Source organism: Dermochelys coriacea, chromosome 10 (genome assembly GCF_009764565.3).
Source record: "Dermochelys coriacea isolate rDerCor1 chromosome 10, rDerCor1.pri.v4, whole genome shotgun sequence".
NCBI classification, from domain to species: domain Eukaryota; kingdom Metazoa; phylum Chordata; order Testudines; family Dermochelyidae; genus Dermochelys; species Dermochelys coriacea.
In genome coordinates, this window is record NC_050077.1 from 86215431 (window position 1) to 86236578 (window position 21148).

General features: G+C 45.5%; 2 protein-coding genes across 18 annotated transcripts in view; one reads left to right on the forward strand and one right to left on the reverse strand.

Annotated features, from left to right (window-relative positions):
• The window catches only part of TP53BP1 (tumor protein p53 binding protein 1), a 64866-nt gene extending 49969 nt beyond the window's left edge, over positions 1 to 14897 (forward strand). For 12 of the 13 annotated variants that reach the window (XM_043493897.1, XM_038418572.2, XM_043493894.1 and 9 more), the window contains 10 exons: positions 4360 to 4640; positions 5166 to 5342; positions 5588 to 6018; positions 6534 to 6725; positions 7320 to 7523; positions 8170 to 8385; positions 9247 to 9335; positions 11705 to 11904; positions 13764 to 13909; positions 14553 to 14897. In XM_043493897.1, the coding sequence (XP_043349832.1) occupies positions 4360 to 4640; positions 5166 to 5342; positions 5588 to 6018; positions 6534 to 6725; positions 7320 to 7523; positions 8170 to 8385; positions 9247 to 9335; positions 11705 to 11904; positions 13764 to 13909; positions 14553 to 14740 (2124 nt within the window). In that variant the 3' untranslated portion in view covers positions 14741 to 14897. Of the gene's footprint in view, positions 1 to 4359; positions 4641 to 5165; positions 5343 to 5587; positions 6019 to 6533; positions 6726 to 7319; positions 7524 to 8169; positions 8386 to 9246; positions 9336 to 9587; positions 9633 to 11704; positions 11905 to 13763; positions 13910 to 14552 lie in introns of those variants that run through there. The other variant, XM_043493900.1, reaches the window with a different exon arrangement.
• Positions 14898 to 15625: 728 nt separating this feature from the next.
• The window catches only part of TUBGCP4 (tubulin gamma complex associated protein 4), a 41911-nt gene continuing 36388 nt past the window's right edge, over positions 15626 to 21148 (reverse strand). For 3 of the 5 annotated variants that reach the window (XM_038419670.2, XM_038419672.2, XM_038419671.2), the window contains 2 exons: positions 20998 to 21137; positions 20010 to 20526 (listed from right to left, as the gene is read on the reverse strand). In XM_038419670.2, coding sequence (XP_038275598.1) covers positions 20514 to 20526; positions 20998 to 21137 — 153 coding nt within the window. In that variant the 3' untranslated portion in view covers positions 20010 to 20513. Of the gene's footprint in view, positions 15881 to 16890; positions 17400 to 20009; positions 20527 to 20997; positions 21138 to 21148 lie in introns of those variants that run through there. The other 2 variants (XR_006274786.1, XR_006274785.1) reach the window with 2 other exon arrangements.

A 21148-nucleotide genomic window follows, 5' to 3' on the forward strand; every position in this document is an offset into this window, starting at 1 on the left:
GGATCTCCAGAGGTCATCTCCTTCCCCATCCCCCCAATACATAGCTTACACCTTTTCAACAGCACTGACAGTATCAACACTGGAACTCAAGTTGGCTTTTTCCTCCTCGGGAGATTCAGACCATTGGAAGAACTGCTCCTTCTGTACCGCCCTTATTCATTTCCCACAGCCTTGGGACCAGCCTTGGGACCAGCCACCACCTCACTTGACTCAGTCACTCAGACTCCTATTACCACCTGTTGACTCCTCCTACTGGCCATAGTGAGGGCCCTGGGATCAGTTACCCCTCTTCGGAATCTGTCCAATCTGGTAGGGAGTTGCCACGTGCCTCCCCCCACCCCACCCCCACATTAATATACTAATTAACAAATATGCTAATAACCATCAAATCTACTCCTGAATCTGATGGAGGAGGAGTTCCTTCTGCGAGACTGCCCATTCCACTAGGCACAATCCACATCTGTTGCCCTGCTTTAGAACATGCCCATTGCAGACATTTGAAAAGCTGATGCTTGGTCATTGTGCACACTTTTTCTCAGCACCATGCTATTGTGCATGCTTCCAGGGCAGATGCAGCCTTGGGTGCAGCTGTTCTCCGATCTGTACTAGATCTCTCCTCAGCACCCACCTCCATTATTGGGATACTGCTTGGTAGCCACCTAATGTGGAGCACCCACAGGGACAAATACTCGAAGGAGTAGCTACTTACCTGTAGAGTAACTGCAGTTCTGGATGTTTTGTCTCAATTGGCACTCCACTTCGCCCTCCTTTCCCTCTATTTTGGAGTCCTTGCCATGCCAAATTTTGTAATTGAGAGAGAGTTCCATATATGCCCTCAGATCAGAGCACGAGGATATACAGGATGCAAGTGCAGACCCCATGGGCACTGGTTCCAAAAATCTGATTGAAAGAGCACGGGGATATGTATACACACTTAAGTGGAGCACCCTTAAAAACGAAACATTTAGAAGAATTTCAGTTACTGTAAAGGTAAATAACCTCTTGTTTTCCAAAACCACCTCAAGAGGATCACCAAGAGCTGGACATTCAGGAGAAACAACATAAACTGTTGAACATCCTTCACACAGCAACAATGGGCATGGTAGCAGTGTCCATTAATGAAGGTCTCCTTGAGCCTGCTAAGATGATCTGACATGTTCTGACTTCCATCCCACCTACCTCAAAGAAAGTGGACAGAAAATAGCAAGACCCCACAAAGGGATTTCAGTTTTTCTTTCAGCGCCTGACCTCTGACTTCCTGGTGGTACAGGTGATTCAGTAGAAATCGAAAGAGCTTCTAAAAATGCCCCGTTAGAGAAGGATTTGAAAAGATTGGATTTCTTTGGCTGTGAGACCTATTCCTCTACCTGCCTCCAAATGAGGGTGGTGGATTTATCAAGCTTTGCTCTCAAAGTATGACTTTCTTCTTTGGGGGAGACAAAGATGGACCACTTGCCACAAGACCAGCAGGAGGAACTGAGAACCTTGATTGCAGAAGGACCACTGATGGCCAGGACCTTCCGCCAAGCCACTCTGTATGCCTTGGATATGGTGGAAAGACCATGGCATCCACCGCTGTCGTAAATCATGCTTCTTGCCTCCATCTACAGTAGGTGCAAACTGCCACAGAGGACCTCCTGTTCAAGGGAGCTGATCTGTTTGCCAGTATTATGGATGAAGCACTCCACAGTCATAGGGACATTAGGGCGATTCTTCAGTCATTGGAGCTCTTGTATTCCCATGTCACAGAGAAAGCAACAACAGAGACAGCAGCCTTATTGCAACTGCAAATGCCAGCCACAGTAGTGCACATCTGAGCCCCTGCACAGGAGAAGGAGATTCCACAGGCATCGGTCAACAGCTCCACCTTGCTCCATCTGACATACATCAGAACTGGATTTTGGAGGAAGGTGCAGCAAGTGTCTAGAGCCCTACGGAACCTCCTACAAATCCTACTTTCCTCACCCTGTTGGGAACCTTTCTTCTTTTTGCTGGAAGACTGGATGAGAATATCTTAAGGACCCACTGGCCTGAGGTTAGTAAGCCCAAGTGTATTCCATTCGGTTCCAGTCTCTGCCTACCCCCCACTTCCCTGTCCCTTTTCAGGGACCACTCTCTTGAGTCTTCTGGAATAGGAAGTGAACTCCTTAATGCATCTTGGGGCTGGGGAGGAAGTAGCCTCAGAATTCAAAAGAAGAGGCTTCTATTCCCTCTACTTTCTGGTTCCAAAGAAGAAAGGGTGTTGGAGGTTAATCCTCGACCTTTGAATTCTCTATCTTCATTCAGTGTTTCTGATTCATTATGATTACCCTAACTACTGCTATAATACCCTCCTTGGTTCTCTTAGACTTTCAGCTCTTGACCTTCAGGACACGTACTTTCACATCTCTATTCACCTGACTCACAGAAAGTAACTTAGATTTTTGTTTTGGATCCTTCATATCAGTATTGATGGAAGCATGAAAAGGGATCAATTTTTATAACTTGCCTTGGTGCCTCTTAGATTTAAAGCTGAAATCTAACAAACTAGGTTTGCCAATTGGATACGTGTTTATAGCCAATGTAGAATGGAATATTTTAAGATAGTCCTTTTTTATTTAGTCCAGGGACTGTTGGCTTACTAATGTTGTGGGTTTTTTTTTTAGTTTGGGGTTTTTTGTTTTTTTGTTTTTTTTGTTTTTTTTTTTAATGCTGGGTTCTTTTCAGGTCAGCTTTTAACTTGAACAATATTTCTTAAATCAGGACACTTGCTTATTCTTCAACAAACAATTTATTAGTTCACCCAGAGCCACATTACTATACAATCAACAGTTCAGCATTCCAGTATAGACATAAACACTGTTCTGGGTGTGTGCTATACACACAATAAAGTCTTGCAAGCTATTATCAGACTGTAGAGTTGAGGTTCAGCAATTACACCAAGAAACATGGCGATTATCAATATTTCTTATGACATTAACTTACAATAATCAGTTCAGTCCTTTTTAGTACCCAACACATTTATCACACTTCAAAGGATGCTCTTGTCTTTAAGGCATTTTTAAGAGGGTGGTTATCTGTTTGAACAGATTTGTCCAAAAGGTGCAAGTTTAGAACATCAAAAGGAATTACTTAATGTTGTTGTAGCCTACAGGTATATGTATTTGCTAGGTAAGACATAGGTATAAGTTAAGGAAGTAATGCAATGTGTCTACGAGCCTGCAAAACAATAGCTTAGCTAAACTAGTCAAGGCCTAAAAAGTCTTAGCACAAGCTGCTAACCAAGAGTAACTCGTAATCAGAATCTGGGAATGGGCGACAGGGATGGATCACTCGATTACCAGTTCTGCTCATTCCCTCTGAGGCACCTGGCATTAGCCACTCTTGAAAGACAGGATACCGGGCTAGATGGACCTTTTGTCTGACCCAGTATGGCTGTTCTTATCATAAGATAGAATGCTGTAATGACTAAACTGCTGATTGGTAACCATAAGATACACTTGTTGATGCCAGCTTGAGATATTTTAAGATGGGAACATAAGCAGAAATCCAACCGTGCCATGGTAACTAATTAACACACATGCTAATAAGCTTGAGATAAAAGGCCTAGTAACTTGTGGGAAAAGAGCACTCCAACATTCGTGGGGTGTGAAAGTTCAAATAAGGAAATGGATCTGAAACCTCTAATGAATATGCATTAGCGTTTTATGCCTTAGTATAGGCCTCCAGAGCAGATGCAGTCTTTGGTGAAGCTGTTCTCCCTCTGTACTGAATCTACCTCCTTAGCAGCCTCCTTTGCATTGAGATGTGGCTCAGGAATCTCCTCATGTGGAGTGCCCATAGGATAACTCCAAGAAGGAAGAGGTTACTTACCACGAACAGTAACTAGAGGTCTTTGAGATGTTTTGTCCCTATAGATGCTCCGCTACCTACCTCCTTTTCCTTCTGCTTTGGAAGTCTACCATGCTCTGAGGTTGAGAAGGAAGTGGGGTGGTGCGGTCTGCTCCTACCTATATGCCCCCATACTGGAGCACAAAGAGGCATATGGTGTAGGCCTGGACCTGCAGGTACTGCTAATGAAAAAATCTTCAGGCAAGAGCGTATGAGTACACGCATGCCCTCATGTGGAACTTCCATAGGAAGCAAATATCTCAAAGAATTCCAGTTACTGTACAAGGGAAGTAACCTCTCATCGCTCACATGGAGCTCGTCCAGCCCCTTTCTGAGATAGGGTTCCCTTTCTTGGGCTGGACTGATGTTTTCCGGTTCACGTGATATGAACATGATCCCCTCTTCTCTCTCAGCTCTCTTATCTGACCACTAGAGACCCTCCATCGACATAAAGCTTCTGTCTCTTATAGACTGACCTCTCCTTTTCAGGAAACTGAAGAGCCCATAGTGGAGTGCCAGGAGTGTGAGACCGACATCTCTCCCTCCCGAACAACAGGGGGCTCGTCACTGACCTCGGGGGACCTTGGTGACATCAGCTCCCTTTCATCCAAGGCCTCAAGTCTCCATCGTACATCTAGTGGAGCCAGTAGTGGCCTGTCAGCTACACATGGTGGCAGTAGCTCAGGGAGAGGAGCTGGATCTTTCAAAGGGAAAGTCAGCGGAATGGAAGCTGGAGAGTTTGCCTTGCCCAGTGGTAGAGGAAAATTGAGGTGTGTGTAATGCCTTAGGGACAGGAAGCCAGATGCTCCCTTGCGGGTGGGGTTGGGGTAGGGTTGCCAATTTTGGTTGGATGTATTCCTGGAGATTTCATCACATGACATAATCTTTAATTAAAGTTTAATCTTTAATTCCTGGAGACTCCAGGCCAATCCTGGGGGGTGGGCAACCTTAGGTTGGGGAGAGGGTGAGCTGCTAAGTGTCATGAAGACAAGTGGATGGTGACTGCCCTAAGGGTGGGGTATTGCATACATTTCCTGGGAGGGATCTGATTTGATACATGGAAAAGGGAAAATCTTCTGTTCTCTTTATTTTTCCCAACCCCTCCTTTCTTCCTGAAAGGACAGGATTTGCCTCCCCTTGGTGCAGTGCTTCCCATAGACTTCATGAAACTCTGCCAGCAAAGTAGCTGTCAGGCAACTTCTCACCAGAAATCAGGGACACAATGAAACTTGGAGGGAGTGGATTTGCTGATGGCTTCTTCTAGGGCAGTGAAATAATCTCACTTAATTCCCTAGCCCTAGAAAAGGAGCTGGCCAGCCAGGGTCCCCTCTCAAGGCTGGTCAGACAGGAGCAACAGCATGTGAGGAGGATGAAGACCCAGCACTTGGCTTCCGACAGGGTGGGAAAGCACCTCTTACACCCCGTGGGCGAGGGAGAAGGGGCCGCCCACCATCTCGAGCAACTGGAACAAGGTACCCTGGAAAAGTAGGGTGGAACCGGGTCTCTTTTTTGAATGAGTGAATAAGGAGCAGGTGGCTGCATATGATGGGAGGAGTGGGTGAGAAGGGGCTCAGTGGGGAACTGCAAGGGTTCATGGTTAGTGGGGGAGAAAGGAGTGGTTGTGCAAGTACCCAGCTTGGGAAATCTTCCTTTGGTACATGATAGTTGCTTTCTCTGCTCCCATGGAGCTCACATCTCTTTTCTCTCCCTTTCCCAGGGATGCAGCTGGGAGTGGCCTAATAGGGGTGGAAGATCTCTCGACTACAGCATCACCAGAGGAGAAGCCCTTTGTGCGCATTGTGGTTCACCCACCAGATAGTGGGGACAGAGTTGATGCGGCTGGCCCTTGTACTTTGCGCCGAAGTGACTCTCCGGAAATTCCCTTGCAGGTGGTGGCAGGTCCCTCGGACAGTGCGGACTTATCCTCTGGGAGCAGCTTTGTGGGCCTGCGAGTGGTAGCCAAGTGGTCCTCAAATGGCTACTTCTATTCTGGGACAATCACCCAGGATGTTGGGGCAGGGAAGTATAAGCTGCTCTTTGACGATGGATACGAGTGTGATGTCTTAGGCAAAGATATTTTACTCTGCGATCCCATTCCACTGGAAACTGAGGTGACTGCGCTCTCTGAGGATGAGTATTTCAGTGCAGGTAACAACAGCTGTGCTCCTGCAGCTCAATTTCTCACTTCCTTTCTGGTCTGAAAAAGACCAGTGACCTTGGTCTTGGTCTAGGTCACTGCATCCAGCAGGAACTGTCTGCTGGGAGGTGGGTGCCAGGCTGAGGGGTAGAGTCAGGAACATAACATAAGAATGGCCTTACTGAGTCAAACCAAAGGTCCATCTAGCCCAGTATCTTGTGTTCCGACAGTGGCCTGTGCCAGGTGCCCCAGAGGGAATGAACAAAACAGGTAATCAAGTGATCCATCCCCTGTCGCTCATTCCCAGCTTCTGGCAAACAAAAGCTAGGGACACCATTCCTGCCCATCCTGGCTAATAGCTATTGATGGACCTATCCTCCGTGAATTTATCTAGTTCTTTTTTGAACCCTGTTATGGTCTTGACCTTCACAACATCCTCTGGCAAGGAGTTCCACAGGTTGACTGTGCACTGTGTGAAGAGTCAAAGATCTTGTCAGTAAACAGTTCTAATTTGCTGTCTTGTCAGGTGTGGTGAAGGGACACCGGAAGGAGTCTGGAGAGCTGTATTACTGTATTGAAAAGGAAGGCCAGAGGAAATGGTACAAGCGTATGGCAGTAATCCTGTCCTTGGAACAAGGAAACAAACTTCGGGAGCAGTTTGGGCTGAGTCCATATGAACCAATCACACCCCTGACCAAGGCAGCTGACATCAGCCTGGGTAAGAAGTGGCTGCATTGAACTGTTGGGGGCTTCCCAAACTGCATCCAAACCATGTATTACTCCAGGTGTGAAGCCAATAGAACCATAAGCTGACAACACACTGACTTTGCTAGTCATATTATGTCTTTTTGCAGCCTTGAGGTATTGCACTGTATCCATAAGAATTCAGTGGGAACTGACCCTGGACAGGCCCTCATCATGCCTTTGCTGCTTCTGCTTTCTAGTGCTGCTCCAACAGCAGTGTGTGGTCGCTGCACAGGTGTAATTCACCTAGAAGGAACAGATGCCCAGAGTGGGAGGTGACTGGAAGAGCAGGGAGCTGCAGAGGATCCGTAGTACTTGCCTTAGCTCAATGAAGGGATGTCATGATGTCTGCCCTCTGAAGGCAGATAAGGAAAAGTGAGTCTCATGGGGAGTGAACGAAGACGCAAGATGTAGGAAAGCTGATTCTCTCCCCCTGGGCCAGGAGATGGTGTGAAGCTCTGGGTGTTCCGCTTATGAGGCTGGCTGTCACTCTGGGATGGGTGATGCTTGTGGGTTTGGTGAGGGGGAGCGGAGATGGATGACTGGCCCCTGGCTTACTGTGGTTTAGATAACCTGGTGGAGGGGAAGCGGAAGCGGCGCAGTAACTTTGGCTCACCCAGCACTTCCAGCAGCAGCACTACACCCACTCGCAAAGGACAGGAGAGTCCACGTGTCGCCCCAAGTCTGCCCTCTGGGAAGAGGAAGCTACTTGCCTCTGAAGATGAGAGATCCCCAGCTAAACGAGGGCGCAAGTCTGCAGCAATGAAACCTGGTAAGAACCTTCCATTCTGCTCTAAGTAAACTCGGGGGCTGCAGGCTTCTCTCCCTGCATGTGAAAGTAGACCTTTCTCCTGAGCAAATGTGTGGAACCCACAGCCTCTGTGTTTGAGGCTGTCCTTCCCCCTGGTCATGTATAGGCTCTTTTACCTTGGACGGAAGGATTAAAAATAAACTGCAATGCTGTCCCAAGTTCTGCCCATTCAAGATGTCCTTTGCAGAGTATTGTTCAGATCTTAGTGATGTGATCATCCTCTCCCCTCCCCCCTTGTATATTTTGATCAGCACTGAAATACCTAACAGTATTGACATTTCGATTGACATGATTAGACTTCAGAATTAACACTCATGGAGATGAGTGGGACAGCTGTCCATTTTCTGAGCTATTGTTTCAGGCTGTCTGCACACTCTAGCAGACGTTGTGCTAGATACACTCCAGTTACATTTTGAAGATTCTTTGCAACCATTAGGGCAAGAGACTTCTAACTATTTTTTTTTTTTATTCTGGAGCACAAGGTGGCATCCATCAAGGAAAAATACCAGCATGGTGAGACATCTGGAACTGCCTGAATTTATCCCTGGTGCCATTGCATTGGGTGATCCGATGCTGGGGCTTTCATAGCAGTTCCTTCTCTCTACAGGGGCTGTGAGGGCAGGTGAATTTGTGAGCCCCTGTGAAAGTGGAGATCACACAGGAGATCCCTCGACACTGGAGGAGCATCATGGGCCATTGCCCCACAACAAGACCCTCTTTCTGGGCTATGCTTTCCTTCTCACTATGGCAACCCCCAGTGACAAACTGGCTATTTGCCAGAAACCATCAGATGGTCCTGCAGGCAGTAGTGAGGAAGAGGAAGGTGAGATGAATCTTCCCCATTGTATTTCCAGGTGGAATCGTGTAGGTTAGGGAAAGGGGCTGGGTTGTATCTGCTCAGGCATGTACGCAAATTCATGTTGTCCCCACTTCTTTACTGTTTATCTCATTGTGTGTTAGGCCCTTCACAGAAATGAGCACAGACCCAGTCTCTGCTTCAGGGAGTTTAGCCTACAGTGAAGGGTATGATGTCGGGAAGGGGAGGCAAAGGATGAGAATTATGGTAACGATTGCAGGCTCTTCAGTCAGTGAAGGAAATGAAGATGGTGTTGCGGCTGGCATTACTGGCAAATTGCAGGAGGAGATATGGGAACAGAGTCTCTCTGACACAGGATGGGGCTGAGTGACTTAAGGCTTGAAAGCAGGAATAAGAGGCTTGAACCTGCCTTTGGCAGATACAGTGGTAATATGCATGAACTTGATGTTTTGATTTTAAAAGCAGCTGTTCAGATTCATGAGTTACTTGCGTGACCAGTTTGGCCAGCAGTGTGCTCAGTTCTCTGCTGTATCTCCATGGGGTGCTCTCTGTCCTCACCACATCTTCCTGATACTAGAATCTCTGTGGGGTCAGTTTCAGAGTAGAGGCCGTGTTAGTCTGTATACACAAAAAGAAAAGGAGTATTTGTGGCACATTAGATGCATCCGATGAAGTGAGCTGTAGCTCACGAAAGCTTATGCTCAAATAAATTCGTTAGTACTTGTGGCACCTTAGAGACTCCTTCTTCTATTTTTTTTTTTTTTTTTTTTTGTGGGGTCAGTCTGTCCCTTTCTGGTGGGCTGAGGGAATGGGCTGTGCATAGCTTAGGTAGCCAAGGCTTTTAGCTCTCTTCTCCTCCTGTTCTAGAATTCTCAATTCCTTGCAACAAACAGTACACAGCATTGCAGCTGCGAACTGGAGCCGGCTACATCCTGGAGGACTTCAATGAAACCCAGGTGAGGACATGCAGTCTGATTGCCCAAAATGCATTCCTATAGAAATGGTGAGGAGCTGAAACTGTGTAAGGGGAGGGAGCAGTACAGAGCAGGGCAATTGGAACCATGTTGTGATGGGTAATGTAAGCAATGTTTGTGTAATGCCTAGAAATCTTGTGTCTGTGGGGAGGGATGGGCTGGATGATAAAGTGGGGTCCTAGTCTCTGAATAGGGCCCATGCACCTTTTTCTTCCTCTTTTGATCTTTCCACAGCATTTGATGCTCTTGATCAAAAGTCACTGACAAGTGCAAGATAATTCACATTGGAAGAAATCATTTAAACTGCTCTTGAACCTCATGGGTTCTAAATTAACTATATCCACTTAGGAGGAGACCTGGGCATTGTTGTGGACTGCTCAAAGACTGTTGTGAATAGAGATTGAAAAAATTCAGACTGGTTTAGAGAGGAGACAAAAAGAGGGGATGTGATGAGCTCAAATTCAGTCTGTCTCCTTGATGTCTGTATGACATCTAAGGAAATCGAAAGGTAACAAATTTAAAACCGATAAAACAAATTCTCTTAACAGTTGTCTGGTCTGGAGACTGACTAATTCAGTTAACCATTCTCACAGAGTGTTTTGCTTCTATGCCACCGTCCATAGTGTTTCTCGATAGCTTTGCCTCATGGAGGGAAATAAGCCACAACCCCATAGGTGCTGTGGGCAGCTCTCCTCCTTTCTCTGCACCTCCCTCCCCACAAGAGCTTAGAACCATCAGGAATGCCCTTAGATGCTTTTCCCCTCCCTTGACCTCCTCTGCTGCCTTAGTACAGTTGGGCAACAGGCAGAAGTGGTCTATATCAACAGGCAAGACAGGACCTGTAGTTCCACTGTGCAGGCAGACGCCACCAGAATCGTTCTTTGGGCAGAAAAGAAACCATTCTCTCTCAGGACAGCCTATGTCAAGAGCAAGTTGAACACCCAAGTCAATTGGCTGAGCTGCTGTACTCTTTCCCCAGGGGAATGGGAACTGAACAACAGGATTCCTCCTCTAGTGCTTCTCAAATGGGGCTCTCCCCAAATAAATTGGTTTGCTTCCAGCAAGAACAAAACATTGGATCTCTTCTGCTCCAGGCGCTGGAATCAACAGCCGTGAGGACAGATGACTTCTCATTCAGCTGATCTGACCTTCATTCCTCTGCCTTGTCTCACCAGAGTTGCTCAGAAGATCATGTTGGAGAGGGTTAGGGAATCCCTAATAGCCCCCAGCTAACCTTACAACTCCTGGATCCTTTGACTCCAAAAGTGTCTGTGAACTCCTTGGGAGCTACCTTTCTCGGAAGATCTCCTGATGAAAGGCCCAGTGAAATACAAAGATCCAGACAGCTTCCAGCCTGAGGGTTTGAAACTTGAGGTTAAATCTCCAAATATTTGGATACTCTCAGATGCCTTTGTGGGCTTTCCATAAAAGATTCCACCTCCAGAGTTTAGAAGATCTTTAAGTCTTGTATCACAGCGTGAGGTGGTCTTTTAAGAGGGCTGAGGGCTCAGCTGCACCAGAGTTTGCCTCCCTCCCCACATGGAGGCAAAGAGTCAGCTGACTAGGAGCCAGACCCACTGAGGGTGTAAAGACAGTCGTCCTGGGAAAGAGACAGACTACTGGTGAATGGGTGTCTGCTCATGCTGTTCCTGAAGAGGCCAAAGAGGGCTGCACTGTGGCAGAAGGCATGCTGCTGCTAAAGGAGTGCAGAGGCAGGGTGAAGAGACCAACACCAGGAAGAGTGGTGATCTATTGGAAGCTGGGAGAGCCAAGCTGAGAGGGATTGCTAGGAATCAGTGTTCTTCGAAGGGTAGGAGGCCAGCTAGGAAGGCTGGTAATGCACTCTTTCCCAGGGCCTCTTCCTACAAGTCCTTTTTTTGTTTGGTTACAGGGGCAGGCAGTCCAACTCTTTAGGGGGTCCCAGGGCTCGGTACCATTGAATAGGTTGGGCTCTGGGTTCCCCCATACTGCCACCTTATGAGATGAGTGGTAGACTGATAAAAGCCCAAGAGGGCCATAGCAGAGCTTAGAAGCAGAACAGAAGATTTCTTGGACTTTAGGACCCTGGAAGGGGTGGACTTTTCAGGCTTAGGCATATGACCAAGTCACCTTAACCACCTGATTTCACAGAAGACTGGGGGAATATACTTCATGTGCGATGCCTAAGTGGATGGCTAGCGGAGTGTAGTCCTTCAGGGAGCAGCTGCACACCTCTCCTTGCGCCCTGTGTGCCTCCTGACAGCTCTTAATTGCACTTTTTTTTTTTCCTCGAAAAAGTTTTTATGGAAGGATACTTCCTGCTGCCTAGGTAGTACCAGGCTCTGACGCTTTGTCTGTTTGCCTCCCTCCAGTGTAACGCGGCATATCAGTGTCTCCTGATTGCAGATCAGCACTGCCGAACCCGGAAGTACTTCCTGTGCCTTGCCAGCGGAATTCCCTGTGTATCTCATGTCTGGGTCCGTGATAGTTGCCATGCTAACCAGCTTCAAAACTACCGTAATTACCTTCTCCCAGCTGGCTACAGCCTCCAAGAGCAAAGACTGCTGGAGTGGTAAGCACTGAGTAACCAGGATCTGAAGGCATAGGTAGGGTTAAAGTAAGAGGGTTGTTGTGAGAATAAATACACTAGTGATTGGGAGGTGCTGCACTACTGTGATGATGGGAGTCCTATAAGTAACTAGATGGGGAGGGAACATAGTTCCCTCCCCTCTCCCTAATGTGTGGGTGCAATACTTTGGGGTTGTGCAGTGAGCAGACCATCTCCTGTGACAATCTGCCTTTAGCCCTGGACACAACAAGAAGCAGACTGAAGTAAGGAAGAGAAGAGCAGCTGGAGCTGTCTAACAGAATTCTCTAGTTGGGAAGGTCTGTGTCTATAGCAGACACTATATTTTCTCCTACCCCACCCCACCCTAATAGGACAGAAATTATTCTCTGCACCATGTGATCCTGGGCTTCATCAGGACATGGGCTTTTGGGGAGCAAACGGGTTAAATACATGCAGTTGGGCAGAGGGACCTGTATTCCTCACTCTAATTTCTGGGGCAGATTCTAGAACCCCCCAGCTTTCACCGGCCAATCTCTTTTGTCCCCTCTGCTTACCTCCTGTGCTTCCATATTCTGGGGCCAGTGTTTCCCAGGTGCTAGAAAAAAGGGAATTCAGAGGAAGGTTGAACTCCAACAGCATGAGTGAAGGAAGATTAGTTAAAATCAAGGACAACTTGGGAGGGCCCCATGGAAGAGACTTGAAGATGACTGAAGCAAGTGATTTCATGAGTGAGTGAAGAAAGGGAAGGGTGGACATAGGCCCAAATAGAGGGTTTTTTCAAGTCTCAGAACATTAGAATGACTTGTGAACAGGCAATTACTTGGTTTGACAGGCGCCAGATGGGTTACCCAGCCCATGAAAACTAGCAGATCTATTGTAAAATTTGAATGACAATTGTAGTTGATTAAAGAAAGCAGCAGATGTTGGCTATGGACTTGAGTAAAGCAGCTGATAGGTTATCATATTCCTTGAGATTGGCTGTGTAGTGGATGCAGCAGAGTTGCACAACAGTATCTATTTTATTAAATATTAATGATCTGGTAAGGGAAAGGTTAACATGTTAGTTGCACTAGCAAATACATAGTAAACTGAGAGGACAGAAAAATAGAGAGGGAACTAGAAAAAGACTGTTGTTTCCTGCATATTTCCAAGGAGATTCTTTGGGGAAAATGCAGCTAATACATCTGGGGAAGAAATAACCCAATGCTCCCAAATACTCAGTGGGAAGGAGAAATCTGGGATGCAGGAATGTGGGCTTTCAATGAAATATGGCAGTAGGAGTTCTGCAATTTTGGTTTCATAAACAGTGGCATCTTAAATTTTAGTTATCCTCTTAATTGAATAGGGAAGTGACAATCCCTCTGTATGCAGCTCTGGTGCATGCATCCAGGATATTGGGTTCAGCTGCAGGCACCTTGCTACCAGAAAGATCTTAAATTAGAAGAGGACAACACTAGTATACTTTGTTTCAGCAATGCCCTCCAGTCACAGCTTTTCTCGCCCTGCCACACCCCTCTCTCTCCCCCGACTGAGAAGGGATGGTGGCATTGCGGCTAAGGCATGGCCTGGAACATGGGAGATCTGAGTTCATGTCTCAGCTCTGCCATAGATTCATCATGTGACTGAGCAAATCTGTCTCTGTGCCTCAGTTTTCCTATCTGTAAATGGGGTTAATACTTCCTTACCTCAAAGGGCTGTTGGGAGATAAAATTATTGATGATTGTGAGGCATTCAGATATAAGGGTGTTGAGGGTCATATAACTAACCAGACAGGCTACCAGAGTAAATGGCCCTAGAATTAAGTTACTGTTTTGAGTCTGTAGGGATCTGCCACATCTATCCTCCTCTCGTTCCTTTTCCAGGCACCCCCGAGAGAACCCCTTTGGTAACCTGAAGGTTCTTCTAGTATCAGACCAACAGCAGAACTTCCTGGAGCTCTGGTCAGAAATCCTCATGACAGGGGGAGCAGCATCAGTTAAACAACATTACTCGAATGCCCAGAACAAAGGTACCCACCAGCCAGAGAGCCTCACATCCAGTAGTTGGGACTTCAGTGCCTGTGCAGTCTTGTGTGGAGTTTAAACTGATTTTAGAATTGACTTGATCAGGGGCTTAGGCTGTTTGTAGGTGAGAACAGGAATGGGGTAGCAGACATAGGGTAAGATAACTGATAGCCCTCTGCCTGGATAAAATGGGGAAGTCTCCACTCTTCCACCGACTCCATTTTGGGAGTGAACTTTTGCATTCTGCAGTAGTTCAGGTGGTGGTCTAGTTTGTGCTTTTAGAAGGGGAAAACTGGGTCAGCAGTTGCTTCGTTTCTGGGTCTGCTATCAGGCAGTGAATCTCCTCTCCCTTCAGTCCCTCTCCAGGAGAGGTAGTGCGGGTGACCTGTGAGCCATGGAACTCATGTAGGATGTGGACCCAAGCAGCTGCTTGTTCATCTGGCAAAGGGCAGCCTTGTTTTTTGATTTTCGGCACTTGAGGCTCCATCTGAGCTCAAACTTAGATGTGGAATACTTTTAACTTTACAAGACATAGAATTTTCTGACTAGGGTTGCTGGACCAGTGAGACTGTACATCTCTTGACTGCAGGGAGGGTGGAGTCTTTTTTCTTTTTCCCCTGACAATAGCCTGTGTCCTGCTCCCTGCAGATATTGCTTTGGGGGTGTTTGACGTGGTGGTGAGTGACTCGTCCTGCCCAGCTGCTGTCCTGAAGTGTGCGGAAGTGTTACGGCTGCCTGTTGTATCGCAGGAGTGGGTTATTCAGAGCCTCATTGCTGGGGAGAGAGTTGGCTACAACCAGCATCCAAAATATAAACATGACTATGGCCCCTGCTAATCCACTGTGTCCTGCCCTCCCTGCTGGTGTGAAGACTGTGTTTTTAATCAGGTTTTAAATGTCTGTGTTTTACTGGCCACATGCATGGATCACTGTATATAGTTTTATTTGCTGGACTTTTATGATGAAATAAATGTTGAATCTCTTGTGGTAACACTTTTTTTCCCCTCATATGAGCCTGTGACTTGGCTCCTTTCAGGGGCAGATGGTGGATTGCAGCTAAATTTCTCTATGCTAAACACCTAGTTACTTTCCTAGTTGCATTAAAGGTGGCTACCAGGTCTAAAATCTCAGCCTAAGTAAGTCCAGAACAATGAACTGAATACTCTATTTGACTGTGGGAGCGTTCACCCCACAACCAAGTGCCAGGTCTAGTGGGCACTGAGTACTGCCTTTCTGTGTGTGCGTACTGGTTAGGATGTACATGTCTTTTGCTGAGCAGCCTGGTTTGCTGATGTGGCTCTCTTTCCAGGATGGGTTTGAGATGAAAGTGGGTGAAGGTGTGCTTGGCACTGTTGCGATCCTGGAACTCTAAGGTAGAGCAAGTGCTATCTTGCCTGCCCTCCTGTGACCATTCTGGTTACTGTTTCCTGGCATGTGTACTAGACGCTGCAGTCTGGCAGGGCTGATACCAGAGAAGGCACACAGACACTGGGTTCTGTTTATCTGTGTTGGGAGTGCAGGATAGAGCAGAAAATTGGAACAGGCAACAGTGTTTGAAGGGTTAAAGTTATCTTTTAAGTAGGGGTGGCAAGCAGTTAAAAAAAATTAATGGTGATTAATCACAGTTTTAACTGCACTGTTAATAGAATACAATTTATTTAAATATTTTTGGATATTTTGAATTATAGGCTGGGGGTGCAGGGCTCCTGGCCGCCCACCTCCTGTCCATGTCTCCTTCCCTCCCTAGAGGTATGTGATTAATGCATTAATTTTGTTTTCAGTTTATCACAGGTGTTAAGTGTGATTGACAACCCTACTTTTAAGATTCCAGGTATGAGGCAAGCCATTTCCTCTGCAGGAACAGTGCAGCATCTGGCCCCCATCACACAACCAAGCAGTTACCACACAGTGACACACAGGCCTTAGTCAGCTGCACTCCGATACCAAGACCTCATATAATCCATAGCTGGCAGAAGGCTGTAGGTACAAAAGAGGTTGAGTAAATTGTAGGGCTGTCAAGCAATTAAAAAATCTTGATTGATCGCACAGTTAAACAATAACAGAATACCATTTATTAAATATTGATTTTTTACATTTTCAAATATATTGATTTCAGTTACAACACAATACAAAGTGTAGAGTGATCAGTTCATATTATTTTTGATTAAATATTTGCACTGTAAAAACATACTATTCAATTCATCTAATACAAGTACTGTAGTGCAATTTCTTTATCATATCTCACATGAGCCATTGTGCATAAAGTACGTCTTATGTCATTCATATCATAAGCATATTTTCATAAAGAATATGGAATGTAATGTCAGATACCTTTGCATTTTAAAATGAACAACATATGCTGGGTCATCTGAGACTGCTATAACATGAAATATATGGTAGAATGCAGGTAAAATAGAGCAGAAGACATGCAATTCTCCCCCAAGGAGTCCAGTCACAAATTTAATTAACGCACTGTTTTTTTTTTAATGAGCATCAGCAGCAACGAAGCATGTCCTCTAGAATGATGGCAGAAGCATGAAGGGGTATACAGATGTTTTTAGCATATCTGACACGTTAATGCCTTGCAATTCTGGCTACAAAAGTGCCATGTGAATGCCTGGTTTCACTTTCTGGTGACAGTATAAATAATGCTCCCTGCTTCTTATCTCCAGTAAATGTAAACAAACTTGTTTGTCTTAGTGATTGGCTGTACAAGAAGTTGGCCTGAGTAGACTTGTAGACTCTAAAGTTTTTTACATTGTTTTGTTTTTGAGTGCAGTTATGTAACAAAACATATCTACATTTGTAAATTGCACATGCAGGATAAAGAGATTGCACTATGGTACATGTGTAAGGGGAATTGAAAAATACTATTATTTTTACAGTGCAAATATTTGTAATAAATACAAAGTGAGCACTGTACACTTGTAATTGAAATCAATATATTTGAAAATGTAAAAAAAATCCAAAAATATTTATTAAGTTTCCAATTGGTATTCTACTGTTTAACAATGGGATTAAAAAGTGCGATTAATTGTGATTAACTTTTTTTAGTTAATTGTGTGAGTTAAATGTGATCAACAGCCCTAGTAAATTATTGTGCCTGCTGGCATAGCTGTACATGATCAGAGGTGCTGCAACAACCAGCTGAGACACTGATGAAGGAAAAGCCTCCTCTCTGCTGCAGGAAAGTGATGTGATTGGAGATGTGTGTGTGAGCCTGCCCAGCTTGATCGCTCTCTACCCCCCCCCATCCCTCGGGCCCCACTTTCTTCTGATCTAATAGTTTGAAGACCAAACCATTTTAAAACAAAAACCTCTGCTAAACTGTCTTGTAATCTGCTCCTGTGGCCATGACCTCCACAGCATGATGTATTGTGTCCCTTTTCTATTAATCTGTTAGATATTTTCTATTAGCCTCCCAGGCTTCTTTAGTTGCAGGCTTAAGTGCAGAAGAGACCTGTTTGCTTTTGGCTATCTTCTGTCTCTTTTCATACTGAAGCAATCAGAAGAATGAGAAATGGGAGAGAGAAAAGATAAATTAGCACCTCACCTCAGAGACGGGACTGTGATAAAGTTATCAGTGAAGAACTTTGTTCTTACAGCCCACCACTATGGATAGACCAGGATTGAGTTTGCTTCTGACCCTAGTGGCAGGATAGACAAAAATTATAATAATTTATCTTTACCTTTTTCCTTGTTACAGTGGCAGAAACAATGGTCTGATTTAACCTAATGCTATAGATACTAGAGAAAACACCATCCTACCCAGCTCCTGGACCAAGCAGGCTTATTGCATGGCTAAAGGCAAGAAAATGAGCTGTGCTGAAGGAGAACTATTGGCTTGGAAAGTGGTTACCGTAGTTTCCTGAGGGGACAGTCTTTTCATTTGTGACCTTAGCAAAAAAAATCTAGGAATCCGCTCATGAAATTTGCTGATGATGCATTGGAGAAGAGGATTGAATTATTTTACACAGTGGTCTCCACACTTTTGTGGGTTGTGCCCCCCAGGGCCTGGGTAACTCATTTGCCCTCCTGCTGGGGCTAGGGCTGCAGCTCCCCATGGAGCAGGGGGGAGATGCAGACAGGGGAAGGGGTCTGAGAGCCTGGGGCTACAGCAGGGGCTGGGGCCATGGTGGGGGCTAGCAGCTGGGCACCCAGGACCAGGTGCGGGGTGGGTACTGTGGATAGAGTGGGACTGGGTGGTGCTTCCCATGGGGGCTTGTCCAGGCCTGCTACATCCCCCTGAACATTCCTCCATGCCCCCCTGGGGGGGAGGGCACACACCCCACAGTTTGGGGACCACTGAACTACAGTAATGAAAATGGGATGAAATTCAATAGTATAAAGTGCAAGATAATACAGGTAGTAACTAACAGTGGTCCTATAAGCTAGGGAGTGCATGAAGTGGAAACAGAGAAAAAAATTGTAGGTGTATTAGTTGATCATAGGATGACTATATTCCAGTAGCGTGATGTGACTGTGAAAAAGTCAAATACAAAGCTGGGAAGCGTGAGGTGAGGTATTTCCAGCAGAGTGAGGGAAGTATTAATGCCATTGTACAAGGACTGGGAAGACCTCATCATGACTACTTTAAACTGGCAAAAGAGAGGGTACTAAGATCAGGGAAACACCGCCTACCTTGAGAGGAGATTAAATGACCTGGGTTTAGTTAGCCAAGCACAGTGAAGGCTGAGAGGAGATAGGATTGCTTTATAAATACAGTAGATGGTGAACACCATGGAGATGAATTTAAGCTGAATTACACTTAGTATAAGAACAAATGGGTATAAATTGGCCCTGAGTAAATTCAGGCTGGCCAATTAGAAGGTTTCTAACCAGCAGAGGACTGAGGTCCTGGGACACCCTTCCAATACGAGTTATCATGGCAAACGATCTTCCTAAATAAGAAAGAACTTGATAAATTTATGAATGGGTTTTTATGATGGAGTTGCCTGTGGAGCACCAGACTTAACTTTGATGATCCATGCAGTTTAAGTTTGACTGTCCCAAGGATTTTAGTTGCCATCACTAGTTGAGCCTCTTCACCTCCATTATATCCAGCTTAATTTTTTTCCTTTCTAAATTATAGCTCTCCCCCCCCCCCCACTGCACTAAGTAATTCATTTGCAGCCATGCATCTTTCAGCTACTTATAACTTACCTCCTTCCTTAGTCATCACTTAGCTAAGCTGTCTGTGTTTTTAAGTTATTTTAATCTTTCCTTAATCAGTCCCAGCAGCTCCTTCATGCTGCTTTGTTGAACTCTCAAGGTTTCTATTGTTTTTGATAAGGTACATAGAACTCAGGCTCTTCCTCTTATATTATTACTCCCTCTTGGGCTTGCACATTCTATCCTGCTGTCCCCTATGCTTGGAAAACTCTCCCATTGTCTAGTCAGAGTGGATGGATGTTTTTCAGTTTTATTCTTTTGTGCATTTTAGTTGGCTAATTAAAAATCCCCCAGTAGCCTTGGCTATGCTGAAATTCCACTCTTGCTTTCTCTCAATGGCAGTGAGCTGTAGTAGGCATTGTAGTTTCCCTTTATTCTTTGTCTTAACTTGAGGTTTTTTTGCCTCTTGCACCACTGTTGCAGGGAGCTCAGTGTTGTATATGTCAGACATAAGGCTCCCTCTCTCTGATTCAAGTGAATTAATACTCATATGTCAAGAGTGTTCAGGTCACCCAGATCAAACTAAGCACATTTTTTAAGTTTGTGCTATGTTGGAGAAAGCTATTTTTGCTCTTATAGTGCCCCATCTATCCTGCTATTCTAGTAGTAGCCAGAGCAATGTCTGTTACAAGGAGCTCCTGCACTGTGCCTCTGAGCAAAAACATGCTTAGACCTAACCACACCACTGCCTTTACCTCTCCTTGGGTTAATATAAAATTCTCTTTTCAAAGAAAGAAAGCTTGCATCAATAATTCCATATTTGTCTCTCTTGCTCAAACAAAGTGCAGTGTTCATTTGCACAAGCCTTAGGCTATACAGACACTGTTAGTTGCCTAATCAGGCACTACAGCAACATACACCTACCACCCAGTTCTTGTGATTTCTCCCTGCTGCATCAGACATACCTGCAGATTTGTCTGAATCTGAGATCATGGCAACTGCAAAACGATTTATTGTATAAACTGAACCCTACGCAAACAGTCGGATCCTTTTACCATACACAGGCATTTTGTAGGATACTTCTCTCTCTTTGCTTTCCTAGTGACAAAGGTTAACGGTTCCGCTGAAGAGGTAGGAGGAGCTGTGTGATCTTGCATTTCCTCCTCTTCAGAAAATGACACCCGGCATGAAGCACAACAGGGATACAGAAATGCCACAGGAGTGTGCTCCCACTGGGGTGTTCAGTCAGTGGAATGGCTCCCTGCAGTCACGAGGAGCACTGACTGCATAAGACATTCTCCCCATTAGTTTTTTCCAAAAGAGATTGATACCTGGCAATAGTTGACTATAAACAGCTATTGAGGAGGACTTGGCCAGGAAAATGCAAATTCCCTAGGAACAGGACCAATGGCTACATACACTCCCTGCAGCAGCAGTTGTTGTCCTTGCTACATCTTGCTGTGTGCTAGTTCTCAGCCAAAAAAACTGGTCTAGGTGCTCAAACCCCAAAACTGCAAGAGAAGAGGAAAGAGACACCATTAATTACATACCCTAAGAAATTCTCTCCACTTGAACAATCTACCCAGTTGCATGATCAGTGAACACCACATGGTAGGTAGCTTGCATTGATCCCAAAGTAAATGTACAAACAGTGAGGAAGAGGTAGCTATGGTGTGTGGCACTAATTCAGACCCACTGGCCCCATCATGTGGCAGCACTTTAGTCCATGTAATGCAGATTTGAGCCTTTTGATACAAGTAATTTTGGGCCCAGATGGAAAATTACAAAGTCTTCCCACGACAGAACCTCTTAATAAAATCACTGAGAATTAGTTCACAAGTATGCCTCGTTTTTTTGCTTATACAGACTAACATGGCTACCACTCTGAAACCTTAATCTATTTGTTTCAATAACCTCAAAGTAGAGTTGCTGCTACCACCAAGCCTGATGCCCTTACAAGCATCAGTGCTGCATATTCCTACCTGCCCAAAGTCCCCCCAGCCTGGGTGTAGTATTTGTTGTAGTCCAGGCGGAGCAGCAGCTGAGCCAAGTCGGAGTTTATCTGGTGGTTGCGAACGCTGGAGAGAATCTTGAAGAGGAGCGAGGACTGACGGCTGAAGCCCTGCAAATTAC